General features: G+C 44.1%; 1 protein-coding gene across 1 annotated transcript in view; it reads right to left on the bottom strand.

The window, feature by feature from the left end:
- The window catches only part of col6a3 (collagen, type VI, alpha 3), a 227734-nt gene that overhangs the window by 62101 nt on the left and 147116 nt on the right, over positions 1 to 18517 (bottom strand). The window contains exons 20-22 of the mRNA XM_070873789.1: positions 12235 to 12828; positions 5789 to 6424; positions 4130 to 4717 (exon numbers count right to left, since the gene is read on the bottom strand). Of these exons, the coding sequence (XP_070729890.1) occupies positions 4130 to 4717; positions 5789 to 6424; positions 12235 to 12828 (1818 nt within the window). The remainder of the gene's footprint in view (positions 1 to 4129; positions 4718 to 5788; positions 6425 to 12234; positions 12829 to 18517) is intronic.

The following is an 18517-nucleotide window of genomic DNA, read 5'->3' as shown; positions in this document are numbered from 1 at the left end:
AATGGATAGTCAGCTGGCTTCAAGACAGTAATCAGAGAGTATGGCTAAAGGGTAGCTATTCAGATTGATAGAAGGTGGAATGTGGAGTCCCACAAGCATCAATGCTGGGATCAAATGTTGTTCACAATTTATATTAATGATTTAGGCTTTGAAATCAAAAACACAGGGGCCGAAATTACCCATTTTTACAGCCCGATTAACACCTCCGGGGCGCACTCCGGGAGACGTTGATGTTTTCGCCCGGGGGATGGGGCGCCTCTGGGGAAATTGCCCCGGAGATTTGAGAGGCGCTGTCCCAGCACGATTAACATCCCAGGCCAGCGCACATCCAGCAATGACGTCATCGCCGTGTGCCAACCCCTCACCGCCCAGTACCAACCCCTTTGCACATCGCGGAGGAATTGCCCCCTGGGCCGCGAGGCTGGTGCAAGCGGATATCAACGCCAGCTTGGCGAGACATCGCCGCCGGAGCGCCCCTTAAAGGGGAGGCTTTTATCGTTCCGGGCCATCTTTTTTATTTGTCGGTCGACACTGGCGTGGCCCTCGCGTCGACCGAGCCGACATCATGCAGCCCGGCACTCCATTTTGGGTACCGAGCTGCTGGCCCGGTCGATCACGTCCCTGGTGGTCCAGTGGTGGCCACCAAAGGGCCTGCAGAGTGTGCAGAATGGGAGGGCCGTTGTAGTGCGTCAGTGCTATGTGGAACATCCGTGTACTGCTGACCCCCTCAGCGCGGCGCTGGACTCAGTGCCGAGCTACCACCCCGGGAGCGCCCTCCAAGGAAGTGGAGCACCGGAGACAGTGCTGCACTTCCTTCGAAGGGGACACGGCCCAACTCCACGTTGGGGGCGGGACATTTGGGCCAGGCACAGGAAGTGTCAGCTCCGGAAGGTTACCGTCCCCAATCAGGGAGAGGGACAATTTCGGGACCACAATTTCTAAATTTGCAGATGACACCAAGTTGATGGGAATAGTCAATACTGAGGAGGACTACAACAAATTACAAAAGGACATTAATAAACTTGCAGAATGGGTATATAATTGTCAAATTAATTTCAACACAGATAAATGTGAGGTATTACATTTTGGTAAGAAAAATAAGGGGGTCACATATTACTTGGAAAATAAGAATCGAAATGGGGTAGAAGAGCAAAGAGATCTCGGAGTACAAATACACAAATCACTAAAAGTAGTGACACAGGTTAGCAAGGCCATTAAAAAAAGCAAACCAACCACTCGGGTTTATTTCTAGAAGGATAGAATTAACAGTAGTAAAGTTATGCTAAACTTGTATCGAACCTTGGTTAGACCACACTTGGAATACCGTGGATAATTCTGGTCACCATATTATGAAAAGGATATAGAGGCATTGGAGAGGGTGCAAAAAAGATTTACAGAATTGGGAATTTGGAGGTTATACCTCCCAGGAAAATATGAACATGCTGGGTCTCTTCTTTTGTAAAGCGAAGGCTGAGGGGTGACCTAATAGAGGTCTTTAAAATTATGACAGGTTTTGATAGAGTAGACAGAAAGAGAGTGTTTCCATTTGTGGGGAAGAGTGAAACTAGAGGCCATCAATATAAGATCAATGTAACTATTTGTACTGCATATTTTTTGACAGACAGGCGACAAACCCCACCCACTGTCAAGCTCCACCCCCCTGCTGGCCCGAATCATTCCATGCACATGGTGCCGAGAAGCAGGATCTGAGGCTCCGATTCTCTCCCCCCCTGCGGGTGGGGGGCCAATAGCGGCCGGCCAGGGGCCAATTGTGGCTAGTGGGGGGCCAATAGCGAGGGAACGGCTGGGGGGGGAGAGAGAGAGAGGCTGGGGAGGAGAAAGAAAGAGGCTGGGGGTGGGGGGCGGGGGGGAGAGAGAGAACCCGGGGTGGGGGGGAGAGAGAGAGGCTGTGGAGGAGAGAGTGGCTGGGGAGGGGCAGAGAGAGGTTAGGGGGGAGAGAGAGGCTGTGGGGAGAGAGAGGCTCGAGGAGAGAGAGAGGCTGGGGGAGAGGGGCTGGGCGAGGGAGAGAGACAGGCTGGGGGGAAGAGACTGGGGGGAGAGAGAGTCTGGGGGGAGGGGAGAGAGAGAGAGAGGCTGGGAGGGAGTGAGACTGATGAGGGAGAGAGACTGGGGGGAGGGGAGAGAGAGAGGCTGGGAGGGAGTGAGACTGGGGAGGGAGAGAGACTGGGGGGAGGGGAGAGAGAGAGAGAGGCTGGGAGGGAATGAGACTGGGGCGGGAGAGAGACTGGGGGGGAGAGAGAGAAAGGCTGGGGGACGGTGGGAGAGAGAGGCTGGGGGGGGAGGGAGAGGCTGGGGGGAGGGGGGAGAGAGGCTGGGGGAGAGAGAAGCTTGGGGGGAGAGAGAGGCTGGGGTGGGAAGAGAGACTGGGGAGAGAGAGATGCTGGGGGGGGAGAGAGAGAGGGTCTGGGGAGAGAGAGAGAGAGAAGCTAGGGTGGGGAGAGAGACTGGGGGGAGAGAGGTGCTGGGGAGGAGAGAGGGTCTAGGGGAGAGAGAGAGAGGCTGGGGGGGGGGAAAGAAAATGGGGGGAGAGAGAGCAAGGCTAGGGGGAGAGAGCGAGAGGCTGCAGGGGAGAGAGAGGTTGGATGGGGGAGAGGGGCCCGGGGGAGAGAGAGGCTGGGGGGAGAGAGAGGCTGGGGGAGAGAGCAAGAGGCTGGGGGAGAGAGTGAGAGGCTGGAGGGGAGAGAGAGAGAGGCTGGGGGGGAGAGAGAGACATGGGTGGGGGTGGAGGGTGGGGGAGAGACACGGGTGGTGAGAAGATGAATCATGTTCTTCCAATCTCCTACAACGGACTTTGTTGGAGTGGATGATATCCAGAAGTCACAACACTGTCACTATTCATTTCATACCCAATAAACCTGTTAATCCGTACACAATGCCCCATCTATTGTGGGTGGGGAGGGGAGGAAGTGCGGGGGGGGGAAGGATGCTCTTGCACTGGGAGAAGGCACTTCGGCTGGGGGAGAGATGTCCTTGGACTGGGGTAAGGCACTTCGGCTGAGGGAAAGTGGGAGCATGGATACAAAATTGGCTCAGAAGCAAAGGGTAGTGTTGGATGGTTCTTTTCAGACTGGGAGGTGGTTTGAGGTGGTATTCTCCAAGGGACAATTTTGGGTCCATTAAACTCTTCAATTTTTATAAATGGCCTAGACTCGGGTGTAGGGAGCCGCATTATAAAGTTTGCAGTAGATAGTGATGAGGATAGCTGTAGACTTCAGGATGACATAGGCAGGATGGTTAAATGGGCAGAAGCATGGCAGATGCTGTTCAATGTAGAGAAGTATGACGTGATGCACCTTGGGAGGACTAACATGGAAAGACAATATACTATAAATAGCATGATTCTGAAAAGTGTAGATGAAAAGAGAGACCTTGGTGTCCATAAACACAAATTCTTAAAGGTGACAGCGCAAGTTGATAAGGTGGTTCAAAAAATCATATGGGTTACTTGGGTGTATAAATAGAGGAATAGAATATAAAAGCAATAAGATCATAGTATAACTTTATAAATCACTGGTTAGGCCTCAGCTGGAATTTTGTGGACAATTCTGGGCACCACATTTCAAAAAGAAGTAAAGGCCTTAAAAAAGGTAGAGGAGTTTTACGAAGTTAGGACTGTTCTCCTTGGAAAAGAAAAATTTAAAAGGTGACCTAATAGAGGTTTTCAAGATGATGAGAGGCTTTGATAGAGTAGTTGGAGAAAATACTATTCCCCTGGCAAGTGGGTCAATAACCAGAGGTCATAGATTTATAATCATGCGCAAAGGATCTAGAGGGGAGATGAGGAGAATGTTTTCATCGAGTTATCAGGATCTGGAACACTCTGCTTGAAAAGGTGGTGGAAGCTGATACCATAAATAATTTTAAAAGGGAGTTGGGCAAGTATCTGAAGATGTGGAACTTATAGGGTTACAAACAAAAAGTGGGGATGTGGGACTAAACACGACTGCTCTTTCAAAGAGCCAGCACAGGCATGACGGGCTGAATGGCCTCCTTCTGTGCTGCTGATTCTATGATTTCATAGTTCAATTTTTTGGTACTTTTTTTGCATTTGGAGTCTGCTGAGGATATTGATAACATAGAACAATCACAATTGGTCAAAGCCTTTTACCTTCAGTATTAACAGCAGTTATTTCCTCAATAATAAACACGGTTTTAACTTTAGATATCAGCTCCTTCTGAATACTTGGCAATTCTCGAAAATCTCTCAGTTTCAAAACAAAATTGGGTTCATATACGATCTGTTGTAGCTCCAAAGTGTCTGCACTCTTGGCTCCGATAGCAATGGGCACTATACCAGCCTGTTTCACTGTTTCTGCTGCCTGTCCAACATCATCTCTGGATTTCCCGGCAGTGATGAGCACCAGGATTTGTGAAGCTCCAGTATCTTTTCTGCTCCCAGCAGATGGACTGAAGACATTCTTAGTGACGTAGTCCAGTGCAGCACCAGTGTTGAGGGGTCTTCCTGTTTTCAGTCTCAGCTTCGGTAATGCATTTAAAACCTCATCTTTACTTGAATGACGATTGAGGCCAAATTCAAGTCTTGAGTCAGAACTGTATTGTACCACAGCAACTTGATCTTTGTCAGGTCCAATATCGAGCTCCTGAATTACTTTAATAAGAAATTCACGGACTAGAGGAAATGATCTCCCCATTCCAGGAGAGCCATCGATTAGGAAGATGATATCTCTCTTCCTGGCTGCAGAAATTGAACATAAATGTAAATAAAAATAATTTAAATATTTAACTTTTAAATTAAGATACACTAAAAAATATGACGTGAAAGTTAAAAATGTACAGTTTTTGAGGCACACAATAGAAAGCAGCTGTGTGAAAGGCCAAGTTCTTGGTTTCATAATATATAAACTAAAGTGCCTTGTTCTTGTCCTCCTTCTGATATATGTTCACCCTCAGAGCTTAATGAAATGCCAGCCTGGCAATTAGCCATTTCAGCTTATCTTCTTCAAAAGGGCCAGATAATGACTATCTTTCTTATTATCTTCAACAAGAGAAAGCTTTCAATGGCATTACCATCATCGAATCCCTGACCATCAATATCCTCGGGGCCAGAAACTTAACTGGGCCAGCCACATAAATACTGTGGCTACAAGAGTAGGTCAGAGGCTGGGTATTCTGCAGCGAGTGTCTCACCTCCTGATGCCTCAAAGCCTTTCCACCATCTATAAGGTACAAGTTAGGAGTATGATGGAATACTCTCCACGTGCCTGGATGAGTGCAGCTCCAACAACACTCCAGAAGCTCAACATCATCCAGGACAAAGCAGGACAGCACATTCCAAACCCACGACTACCACCTAGAAGGCAGCAGGCACCATCACCTCCATGTTACACATGATCCTGACTTGGAAATATATCGCCGTTCCTTCATCGTCGCTGGGTCAAAATCCTGAAACTCCCTCCCTAACAGCACTGTTGGAGTACCTTTACCACACGGACGGCAGCGGATCAAGAAGTCAGCTCACCGACACCTTCTCAAGAGCATTTAGGGATGGACAATAAATGCTGGCCTTGCCAGAGAAGTCCACATCCAGTGAATAAAAAAAAATAGCTCCATTTATCTCCCGGAACCAGGAATTCTTCCGCAGCGCTCCTGCCTCACAGTTATGAGCAATGCCATAGGAGCTCCACTAGTAATAACTATTTTTGTGCATTGAAATATTGGACATGAGAATGATAATCCATTATAAATATACTAAGTCTACTAGTAATGCAATAATATCTGTAAAAAGTAATAATCAAAATTCAGGTACCTTCTGTAGTGGTAACCATTTTCTCTTCAATATTTATTAGCGGTTCCTCAATAACTGTTGGAACAGTCAGAGTTATCAATGGTATTATTATCTGATTCTGTGTATTTGGCAGAGAGCGGAATTCCTTTACACTGAAGATTAAACTTGGGTCAATTACAATCTCTTCTAACTGTGCAGGGTCTGCATTCACGGCTCCTACAGCGAAGGTCATTACAGCAGCTCGCTTCAATGCATCCGCTGGTGCTTCTACATCATCGCTGGACCTTGCACCAGTAACAAGCACCAAAAACTGAGGAACGTTTTCCTTTATTCGACTTCCTGCAGCACTAGTAAAATAGTATTTAATGGCAAAGTCCAGCGCTGAGCCAGTGTTGACTGTTGTCCCACCTCTCAGGCTGAGGCTCCTGACATGAGACAGAAGTTCAGCTTCTGATGAATAAGTGTTTAGATAGAACTCAGCTTCTGTATCATCACTGTACTGCGCCAGACCTACTCGCACTTTGTCACGTCCAATGTCCAAGTTCTGAATTATTCTTATGATAAAGTCACGGACAAAAGGTAAATTTGTGTTTCCAACATTATCTGATCCATCAATAAAGAACACGATGTCTCTCTCGCTCATTTCTTTTGGTAGAACTAGAAAAAAAATTACACATCCAGTCATACAAAATCCCTCGAAATTACATAACACCTGGTAAATCTGCTCTCACTGGCAGGAGTCATTGTAATTGTTTTTTACAAAATTTCCTAAATTCTACAACAAATGGAGGTTTTAATCACTGATATTTTCTCTGTGTTTCTCGAGCCTCCTGACTAATATTTATCCCTCAATCAACATAACAAAAAACAGATTATCTGGTCATTATTACATTACTGTTTGCTATGCACAAGTTGGCTACCGCGTTTCCCACATTACAACAGTGGCTACACTCCAAAAGTACTTCATTGTCTGTAAAGTGCTTTGAGACATCCGGTGGTCGTGAAAAGTGCTATATAAATGCAAGTCTTTCTTTCTTCTTTCTTTCCAGGGGAGACCTGCTCTAAACCAGATCCATTAATGGCAAAGAAAAGGTAACTCAAGTTAGGTTAGACCTAAAAGATGTCTATAACCTGTCGAAAACTTGGCCATACCTTCCCGCGGGAATGGAATTTTCATCACCATTCTGGGCCGTTTTTTTGGCCTACGCTGTTTTTTTTGGAGCAGACTAAAATCTGCAAGTTTGGCCAAAGTTTCTGTGGCATTCTAAAGTACTTACGTCCGATTATTTACATTCCCGATTTTTTGAAGTCACTGCGGACAGAACCTGCTGGGTGCGCCATTTCTGCCCATTTAAGCGAGTTTGGCCAAGTACAATATTTTTCAAAAACGGCGCACTGCACCCTTCTGAAAAACCTTACCTACACTTAAGAAAATCGGCGCAGAGAAAACGCCATTGTTTTAGCGAAGCTGAAGATACGGCACCGAGGTCGGGGGCTTTCGGCCCAGGATTGCAGTGGCACCGGCACTGTAGAGGTGAAAGAAATCTATAAATGCTAAAAAAGAATAAAGGAATTTCATATTTCATCTATTGAGATTTCAGTCTGTTGTCCCAAGTCTCACTTAGTGATCTATTTTACAAAGGGGAAATGCTTGATTTGTGCCTCAGTGCTTCAGTGTGCCCCTCGTTACCCTGGCAACCTCAGTTTTTTGGCGCAGACCTTAAGCTCCACCCACAGAGCTTAAGGATAATCTGCGCTGCTCAAAATGAAAGATTATGCCAGTGAAATTTGGAATTTTTTTTTTGGCACAGTTGGTCCACTAAAAAATCAGACGTACCTCTACAACTGCATCAAAAAAAGTCCATGTGGAATTTTGGGCCCCTTATTTCTACAGGTATCTACAATACATGTATCAATAAAGTGGATCTTGCAGTGCCCATTTTTGGGTGAAAAAAGAATGTTGAAGAGCCCAATATGACGTGTGGCTTCACACTGAAACTGCAGGACATACCAGCATCAGCTCGCCCTCTCTTAATCTCCTCCTCACTCCCCTGGAGTTCCCGTAGTCTCTGTGCCAATATTCCTGCCGACCGACTTTCCTACTTTTCGTGACTGGCACACTGTGTCTTGAGGTGCGACTCGAGTCCCCAGCATGTCGGTCACATCCTGATGAAGCAAGAGGGCCGGTTTTGCGAGCTCCTCTCATGTATCAGTTTAGGTGCGGTGGTTGTTACCACTGCTGAGTTTGCATCCAAATTCTGGCATAAAACAATTTCTAGCCCATAATATGAATGTGAAACAAATGGATCTATTCAGGTAACACAGCAATGAACTAAAGGGAAAGTATGAATACAAAGTTGAATATGGAATGTATTTCAACAGATGCACAAAGAACAACTTCCTCACATTACAGTTCCAGCTCGACAGTGAACTACGATATATTACCATAGATTTTTCAATTGGTTATAGCCATGTAATGGACATCAAAATGGGCATAATTAATTGGAAAAAATGGGCATTGTTCCAATACAGCATTCTCCATTCATATGACAAATATTCCCTATCTCTATCACCTCCTCCAGCCCTACAACCCTGCGAGAATTCTGTGTTCCTCCAATTCTGTTTTCTTGTGCATGCCTGATTTCCTTTGCCTCACCATTGGTGACAGTGGCTTCAGCTGCCTAGGCCCTAAGCTCTGGAATTCCCTCCCTAAACATCTCTGCCTCTCCACCTCTCTCTCCTCCTTTAAGATACTCCTTAAAACCGACCTCTTTGAACAAGCTTTTGGTCATCTGTCCTAATATGTGACACAGTGTCAAATTTTGTCTGATAATGCTCCTGTGAAGCACCTTGGAACATTTTACTACTGTTGGAGTGGATTTTCGGACATAGTAAAGCATGATGAGTTACTTGACTATTATGCGAAGCCAACTATCTGCTTTTCCACTAAATGAACTTTGCACCAAGAAACCTATCTGCTGTCCGCTGACATGTACTCTGCAGCAACAAGTGACTCATGGCCAGGTACAGGCCACTGTTTCATAGATAGCTTTGCAAACAAGCAGAATAACTAACCACAAAAGAAGATAAAGAGGAAGGGCCCCAAACACGCGCCATGCTATCAGGTTCCACTAGGACTAAAGAAGTTGTGCAACAATATGATTGGGAAAATGTAATTGTATGCGTTGCCATATGGATTGATTGGTTGTATGTAAATGAATTAAAATGATTGTATTCCGCCCTCTGTAAACTGCTTATAAGCCCGCGGCTCCAGGCACTCGGGGAGAAGGTGCTTCGCAGGTCGCGGGATCTCAAGCTCTTCTCCCAGAGCTCTGTTAGCAATAAAGTTGTCTCTCTTACTTTACCAGAGTCTATGTGAATTTATTTTCACTAACACTACAACAACTTGAATAAAGATAATGCCTGTTGTCAAAGTGAGGAATAGTTTAGAATGAATCCAAAACTGCTTTCTCGGTCAGTATGTTTATAGTCCATCTAGGAAAGAAGCATTTTTTTGATTTAATTCTGGGAAATGAAGTGGGGAACTTGACTTTTGTGAGAATAGGAGAACAATTGGGAAATAGTGACCACATCATGGTTAGGTTCAGTAATGTATCGGTTATGAACTTTGTACCAAGAAACCTATCTGCTGTCCGCTGACATGAACTCTGCAGCAACAAGTGACTCATGGCCAGGTACAGGCCACTGTTTCATAGATAGCTTTGCAAACAAGCAGAATAACTAACCACAAAAGAATACATAATTCACAATCAAATTGGTTAACATTTAGTGATGTATAGTCTAATGAAGGACAGCTAACATGGATTTGTTCATGCAAGTCACATTTGACAAATTTAATAAAAGTTTGATAAAGTGGCTGATTGTACAATTAAAGATAATACAGTAGATATGGTGCATTCAATAGGCTGTCTTACAGGAGACTTACTACAAAACTTTAGTGTGAGAGGCAATATAGCAGCATGGATAGAAAGTTAGTTGATGGACAAGAAATAAAGGTTATAGTTAATGGCTGTTACTCAGATTAGAGAAACATTGTAAATACCCCAGGGGTTGGTGTTGGGTCCACTTGTGTTGTCTACATTATTTGGACTTGGACAAAGGTAACAGATTATAAACAGTTGTTGGCAACACAAAAATGAAACAGGCGATTCAGCCCAACAGATCCATGCCGTGTTTATGCTCCACACAAACCTCCTCCCAATCGTTATCATCTAACCCCATCAACATAGTTAAGTCAGCATTTGAATTTCTACATGCCATGCAAAGGACAGAGTTCCTAGCAGCACTTATCTGACAGGAGAAATAAGGTACTTGAAACTTCACCTGGTATTCTTTGCAAACATTTTGATTGATGAGAATTGTTAAAATGCAGGTGTAGGTTCACCTATAGAAATCTTTGTGCTTCTGGCATAGATTTAAAAGTCTAGAATCATAGAATCATAGAAATTTACAGCACACAAGGAGGCCATTTCGGCCCATCGTGTCTGCGCCGGCTGATAAAGAACTATCCAGCCTAACCCCACTTTCCAGTTCTTGTTCCGTAGCCCTGTAGGTTACAGCAATTCAAGTGCACATCCAAGTACTTTTTAAATGTGGTGAGGGTTTCTGCCTCTACCACCCTTTCAGGCAGTGAATTCCAGACCCCCACCACCCTCTGGGTGAAGAAATTTCCCCTCAAATCTGCTCCAAACCTACTACCAATTACTTTAAATCTATGCCCCTGGTTGTTGCCCTCTGCTAAGGGAAACAGGTCCTTCCTATCCACTCTATCTAGGCCCCTCATAATTTTGTACACCTCAATTAGGTCTCCCTTCAGCCTCCTCTGTTACAAAGAAAACAAACTCAGCTTAGCCAATCTTTCCTCATAGCTAAAATTCTCCAGTCCAGGCAACATCTGCATAAGCAATTCATTTGGTGCTACTCTGGTTATAATTCCGAGAAATTGATAAGAATGGTCACAGCTCACGAGGGTTGGTGAGAGGTTTTTTTGTACGCTATACTCAATACTGATTTGTAGAGTGCACTTTGGCCTGTAACCGTCTCAGGTTATGTTGTCTCCTACTCTTGCCCTTTCATTACAACAGACACCAGACACTGGCTGATTGGAAGCTTTATTTCAGAATCTTGTGGTGTAACTCTACCTGAAACAACCATAGTGGTGGCCACTAACGCATGTACTATTTCTTAAGGAAATAAATCTAAAGACAAAGACAAGGGTTGGTAATCTGTAAAGAAGATTTTAAAATGATTAGTCAGGGTACTGAAATATATGATGGAGTTGGAGAAATTGAAAGACTCCCTCTCATTTCTACATTTTTACATTATTACATATAAATTTAACCTGCAGTTGTTACACATTCTCAATGTGCTGGTTTGTCATCATGTAAGGTTACACAGTTTCACAATCAAGGCACAGCAAGAGGCCATGGACTAAAATGGTTTAAAAGAAACCTTTGGGACTGTTGGGCTGGAAAAAGGGTGCCAGCTTGAGGCAGGTGGTGACATATCACTGAGTAAAGCAATTTCTGCAGTCAGGAGGTAGACCTGATTAAACATCGAAACAAAGTGTTTGATACAATCAAGCAGAGGAGCCCCTGGACTAATTGGCCAGAGTGGGAAAACCAGTTCCCTATGGAGATTACAAGTCTGCGAAAACCCAGGACAACAAAGGATCCCACAAGGCGTGCATTTTTGGATAATGGGGCATAAAAGATAAGGAGTTATCTTTTGCCCTGTCAATTCCGTGTGCAAATTGCAGCCATCCAAACAGATCCAGACCCATCACCACAGCCATCAAGACTCATCCAGATGCATTAACTGAAAAGCAGCCCAGCAGGAGATGTATTCATCAAATGGATATATATGTAAGAGCTGAGAACAACAGTTCAGGTTGAGAAGGAGGGAACATCAGCAAGGAATAGCAGGTCAAAGGAACAATGACCACGAGCCTACAATCGACAACAGCAACAACTGGCTGGATGTGTGATTGTATGTCTTTGGTCAATTCTCTAAGAAGTCTTGTTCTGTAATTTGTAGTTGTTTTTTGTGTAATAAACTAACAGTTGGGTTTATGCCTAAACTTTGTGTTACATGGAGTCCTTCCTGTAATTCTCGAGGTCTATGAATCAAAGTAGAGTGGAAAACGAACACCCTACAATCAACATAGGTGAAATAGTTGCAAGGTCTCAGTGATTTGTTAGAGATATGGGTAAGAATTACCAATTTGTATTGTAAGCCCTTGTATTAACAATCTGACATTGGGTGAGGCTTTTGACTGCAAGCTTAGAACTTAGTCAAGGAATTCATCGAGTAGAACATATTTACAGATTTTGCATCCTCAGTCTTGGTTACCTACCCCTTTCAGTATCAGTCACTTTTCTTCAGTTCATGTTTTCTTACATAAATTTAATAAATTAAAACAATCACAGTTTAGCAAATGCTTTTACCTTCGGTGGTAACTGTTGATTCCTCAATCACAAACACTGCTCTAACTTTAGACAGCAGCTCATGTTGGACAGTTTGCAATTCCTGGAAGTCGCTCAGTTTCAAAACAGAATCTGGATTAGATACGATCTGTTGTAGCTCCGATGTGTCTGCACTCTTGGCTCCGATAGCAAAAGGCACTATACCAGCTTGTTTCGCTGCATCTGCTGCCTGTCCAACATCATCTCTGGATTTCCCGGCAGTGATGAGCACCAGGATTTGTGAAGCTCCAGTATCTTTTCTGCTCCCAGCCAATGGACTGAAGACATTTTTTGTGACATAATCCAGTGCAGCACCAGTGTTGAGGGGTCTTCCTGTTTTCAGTCTCAGCTTGTTTACTGCTTTCAATACATCAGTTTTAGTTGAATGACTATTGAGGCCAAATTCAAGTCTTGGGTCAGAACTGTATTGTACCACAGCAACTTGATCTTTGTCAGGTCCAATATCGAGCTCCTGAATTACTTTAGTAAGAAATTCACGGACTTGAAGAAATGATTTCCCCATTCCAGGTGAGCCATCGATTAGGAAGACGATATCTCTCTTTCTGGCTGTAGAAACTGAACATCAATGTGCAAAATCAAAATTAAAAAATGGAAATAATTCATGGAAAATAAATCTTTATTTTGAGAAAATAGAATTAGGATAGTTGTAACCATCCGCAGGGAAAATATAAAATTTTAATTTGTCATTATCCATCGCTATCTATCTCTAGTTGTGCTCTTCCATTCAAGAGTGATTAGATTTCCTGTACAGATAAACCTGTATCAAACCTTGGTTAGAATACTCTTGGAGTACTGCGTATAGTTCTAGTCACCATTTTGTAAAAAGGATATAGAGGCACTGTAGAGGGTGCAGAGAAGATTTACAAGGACGACACCAGAAATGCAATGCGAGGGTATACAAATCAGGAAAGGATGAACAGGTTGAGTCTCTTGGAAAAAAGAAGGCTGAGGGGTGACCTAATACAGATGTAAAATTATGAAAGGTTTTGATAGAGTGGATACAGAGAGAATGTTTCTACTTGTGGAGAAGTCACCAAGAAATCCAATAGGGAATTCAGAAGAAACTTCTTTACCCAAAGAGTGGTGAGAATGTGGAACTCGCTGGTTGAAGTGAATAGTATAGATGTATTTAAAGGGAGGCTAGATAAGCATATGAGGGAGAAAGGAATAGAGGGTTACGCCGATAGATTTAGATGAGGAAAGACGGGAGGAGGCCTGAGTAGAGCATAAATGCCGGCATGGATTGGTTGGGCCGAATGGTCTGTTTCTGTGGGGTATATCCTATGTAATGATATGTAGATCTACTCAATACGAGTTCAACAAACCTGATGCAATGCATTTCAAGGGCATTTTTTTTTAACAGGAACAATTCATTTTGTCTTTTCTTGGTGAATTTGTGTTCATTGAGGTGTGCGATTTAAACCATGGGAAATAGAATGCTTCCTCATTTATGGCACTTGGGTCTGGATTTCCTTCTGGAGGTTTAGGGGAGATTTTCTGCTCACCCATGGGATACCACCAGGAACCCACACCATTTTCCTGGAGGGAGTTCATTTCAAATGCAGTTTGGGTTTGCAACTGTATTCCTGCTCTTGATTGGTTTCCTGCCACTGAGATGAGATCGATGTGATCTAGTTGCAGTGTTTCAAAATCTACAGCAGATTAAAAGAGCAGAAACTGCTAAATTAGAAGAAGGGAGCAAGCAGAAAAAGGCTTGCAATGGAGAAACAGTATCAGGAGCATCTGCAATAGTAAAGGCACCCAGATTTTCAGGTGAAACCATAGAGATGTTACTATTAAAGAAAAGAGGCAAGGAAGGATCAGCTTTTTAGCATCCCTGCGTAGTGGCCTCTGAAGAGGGTGATGCAGGCAGTCTGGTGGGAGATGGCAGACAGTCAATGTCATCTGAATGGCAAAAGAATGCTGGAAATGGTTTAATGACTTCACAAGGTCGGCCAAGGTAAGTCAAATATTGTCTACCCCTGCACGTCTATAGAAATTGCTAGAAGCATGGCGCACCTATATACCTACCAAGCCCTCACAATGACACCTAATAGATGGATGAATATTTAGAATGGATGTCATAATGCCCCCATCCCACAAGCAGTCCCCTATCTCATGATTCCATTACGCTTCATCCTATACCTGATACCAAGGATGGTAGTGTTAGAGTGACAGATTCAAAGCTTGATGGCTAGCCTGCACCTGAACACATTCTCACCATGGAATGTCTCCAGACACCTGAGTGAAATCAAATGTTGAGTCAATTAGTTTGCCTTATTCAATTCGTATTCTGGTTGCAAAATCAAAGGTTGACCACAATTAGCAGAAACGGGGCGGGGCGGCAGAAGGAACATAAGAACATAAGAAATAGGAGCAGGAGTACGCCATACGGTCCCTCGAGCCTGCTCCACCATTCAATAAGATCATGGCTGATCATTGACCTCAACTTCACTTTCCCGCCCGATCTCCATATCCCTTGATTCGCCTAAACTCCAAAAATCCATCTAGCTCAGCCTTGCATATATTCAGAGACTCAGCATTCTCAACCCTCTGGGGCAGAGAATTCCAAAGTATCACAACCCTGAGTGAAGAAACTCCTCCTCATCTCTGTCCTAAATGGCCTACCCCTTATCCTGAGACTGTGACTCCAGCCAGGGGAAACAATCTCTCAGCATCTACCCTGTCAATCCCCTTCAGAATCTTGTATGTTTTAATCAGATCACCTCTCATTCTTCTAAACTCCAGAGAGTATAGGCCCATTCTACACAATCTCTCATCATAGGACAGTCCTCTCATTCCAGGAATCAATCTAGTGAACCTCCGTTGTACCGCATCCAAGGCAAGTATATCCCTCCTTCGATAAAGAGACCAAAATTGTGCACAGTACTCCCGGTGTGGTCTCACCAAGGCCCTGTACAATTGTAGCAAGACTTCCTTACTCTTATACTCCAAACCCCTTGCAATAAAGGACAACATGCCATTTCCCTTCCTTATTGTTTGCTTATTATCTGTCCCACCTGTGACAGAGTCTGTGGCTCTCATATTGGACTGTTCAGCCACCAAAGAACTCACTTCAGGAGTGGAAGCAAGTCTTCCTCGATTCCGAGGGACTGCCTATGATGATGATGATGATGATGATGATGTTTGCTGTACCTGCATGCTAGCTTCCGGTGTTTCTTGCACAAGGACACCCAAATCTCTCTGACCAACATTTCTAAGTTTTTCACCATTTAAAAAATATTCTGTTTTTCTATTCTTCCTACCAAAGTGAATAACCTCACATTTCCCTACATTATACTCCATCTGCCACCTTACTGTCCACTTATTTAGTTTATCTATATCCCTTTGCAGACAACGTGTGTTCTCTTCACAGCTTACTGTCCCACCTAGCTTTGTATTGTCACCCAAACTTGGATATATTATTCTCGATCCCTTCATCAATATAGATTGTAAATAGCTGAGGCCCCAGCACTGATCCTTGCAGCACCCCACTAGTTACAGCCTGACAACCTGAAAAATCCTCTATCCATGCAAAAACATTACCTCTGATCCCATAAGCCCTTACCTTTTATGTAGCACCTTATTGAATGCCTTTTAGAAATCCAAATATATTACATCCACTGGTTTCCCTTTATCTACCTTCCTAGTTACATCCTCAAAAAACTCTAGTAAATTTGTCAAACACGATTTCCCTTTCATAAAACCATGCTGACTCTGCCTAATCATGTTATGATTTTCTAAGTGCTCTGATACCACTTCCATAACAATGGATTCCAATATTTTCCCGATGACTGATATCAGGCTGACTGGTCTGTAGTCCCCTGTTTTCTCTCTCCCTCCTTTCTTGAATAGTGATGTTACAGTTGTTACCTTCCAATCCACTGGGACCATTCTAGAATCTAGGGAATTTTGAAAGATCAAAACCACTGCATCCATTATCTCTACAGTCACCTCTTTTAGAATTCTAGGATGTAGGCCGTCAGGTCCAGGGGATTTATCGGCTTTTAGTCCCATTAGTTTCTCGAGTACTTTTTCCCTACTTATATTAATTATATTAAGTTCCTCACCCTTATTAGACTCCTGGTTCCCCACCATTTTAGATAAGCTTTTTGTGTCTTCCACTGTGAAGACAGATACTAAATATTTGTTTTACGTTTCTACCATTTCCTTATTCCCCATAATAATTTCTCCTGCCTCAGTCTCTAAGGGACCAATGTTTACTTTTGCTACTCCCATCCTTTTTATATTCTGTTTTTATATTTCTTGCCAATTTTCTCTCAGTCTATTTTTTCCCTTTTTATCAATTTTTTGGTCATTCTTTGCTGGTTTCTGAAACTCTCCCAATCCTCAGGCTTATTACTATTCTTCGCAACATTATAAGCTTCTTCTTTCAATCTAATGCTATCCTTAACTTCTTTAGTTAGGCACGGATGGATCACTTTTCCTGTGGAGTTTTTGTTTCTCAGTGGAATGTATTTTTGTTGAGAATTATGAAATATTTATTTAAATGTTAGCCACTGCTTATCGACTGCCATACCTTTTAATCTATTTTTCCAATCTACCATAGCCAACTCGCCCTTCATACCTGTGAACTTGGCTTTATTTAAGTTTAAAACTCTAGTTGCAGACTTAGGCAAATCACTCTCAAAAGTAACGTGAAATTCTATTGTATTATGATCACTCTGCCCCAGAATATCCCTTACTATGAGATTGCTAATTAACCCTGTCTCATTACACAATACAGGATCTAAAATAGTCTGTTCTCTTATTGGTTTCATGATATATTGTTCCAGGAAACTGTCCCGAATGCATTCCATGAATTCATCCTCCAGACTATCTTTACTAATTTGATTTGTTCAGTCTTTATGAAGATTAAAGTCCCCCATGATTATTGCATTAACTTTGTTACAAACTCCTACTATTACTTGATTAATATTTTGTCCCACGATATAGCTATTACTAGGGGGCCTATATACCACTCCCACCAGTGTTTTCTGTCCCTTGTTATTCTTATCGCCACCCATACTGATTCTACTTCATGATCTTCCAAGTAAAAATCAATTTTCTCGACTGTCGTTATGTCATCCTTTATTATCAGGGCTACACCCCCCCCCCCCCCCATACCATTCTGCCTGTCTTTTCAAAACATCACGTACCTTGGAACATTTAGTTCCCAACCTTGGTCACCTTGCAACCACTGGGTTTCACACAATTCATGAAACCTAGCAGTTATACCAAGGTAGGGACTGTTGCATTCAGGAGGTAACTGGCTTTATACCTATCTCTGGATTCAGAGTCCCTGCTTAACCCATCCTCCACAATTGGAGACCCCCTCACAAGGCTTCCAAACCCCGCCATGAAGCCTCCACCCTCACACCAATGATGCTGAGGTCGGCCACAATTCTCTGGTGGCCGATCCCGATCCTGTCTCACACCACCACCCATCCCCCGCCAATCCCCAACCTCCCTCCACGCCGATGCACCCCTGCTGATCCGTGGCCGACCCACCCCCCCGCCAATCTTGCACTGCGAACCCCCCACTCTTCGACCTGCCCCCCCCCCCCGTGATTCCGATGCCTCACTGCCACCCCCCTCCCCGACTGCCAACCCGCAACACCCCCTCCCTGATCCCTGACTGCCAATGCCCCTCCGTGATCCCCAACTGCCGAACACCCTCCCTGACTGCCGACCTCCCGAGCGCCCACGATCCCTTCCCCAGACTGACCCCTCACACCTGCAGGCCCACCCGCCTGCAGCCAACCAGCCTCTCGATCTGGCTGGTTGTGGATGGCAATCAGGCCCTACCATTAAAGCTGGCAGGGCCTGTGGGAAACCCGACATCCCATGTTTCCCGCCCGCCTCAGAGGCTCTCTCACCCCCAACCCACCTCCCTGTCGAAAATTCCAGCAATAGAATCAGAAGCACACCCTGGCAGCTCCAAAGCAAACACTCCTGCAGCATCTTCTCCAGCTCCATCATGGCACCTTACTTATTCCAGCCCAGATACATCCATTCATGGAATATATATATCAGTTAACAGGGCATATTAATGGGTGATGCACAGAACACAAGTGAGCAAGAGGAGCAAGGAGGGGAAGAGGAGGAGCCAGGCAGGTCTCCCGGGAGGGAAAATAAGTGACTGACCTTAGCTGAGGAGTCTAGTGACTTCGATCTCAGTGGCCTGGTTTTCAAAAGAAAAATGGTCAAGAAGCTTTGATCTCATGTCCAGGCAATGGAGACC

This window comes from Pristiophorus japonicus, chromosome 3 (assembly GCF_044704955.1).
Source record: "Pristiophorus japonicus isolate sPriJap1 chromosome 3, sPriJap1.hap1, whole genome shotgun sequence".
In the NCBI taxonomy this organism is placed as follows: Eukaryota; Metazoa; Chordata; class Chondrichthyes; family Pristiophoridae; genus Pristiophorus; species Pristiophorus japonicus.
The sequence above is the reverse complement of the archived record's forward strand: the minus strand, read 5'-3'. Positions and strand labels throughout refer to the sequence as shown.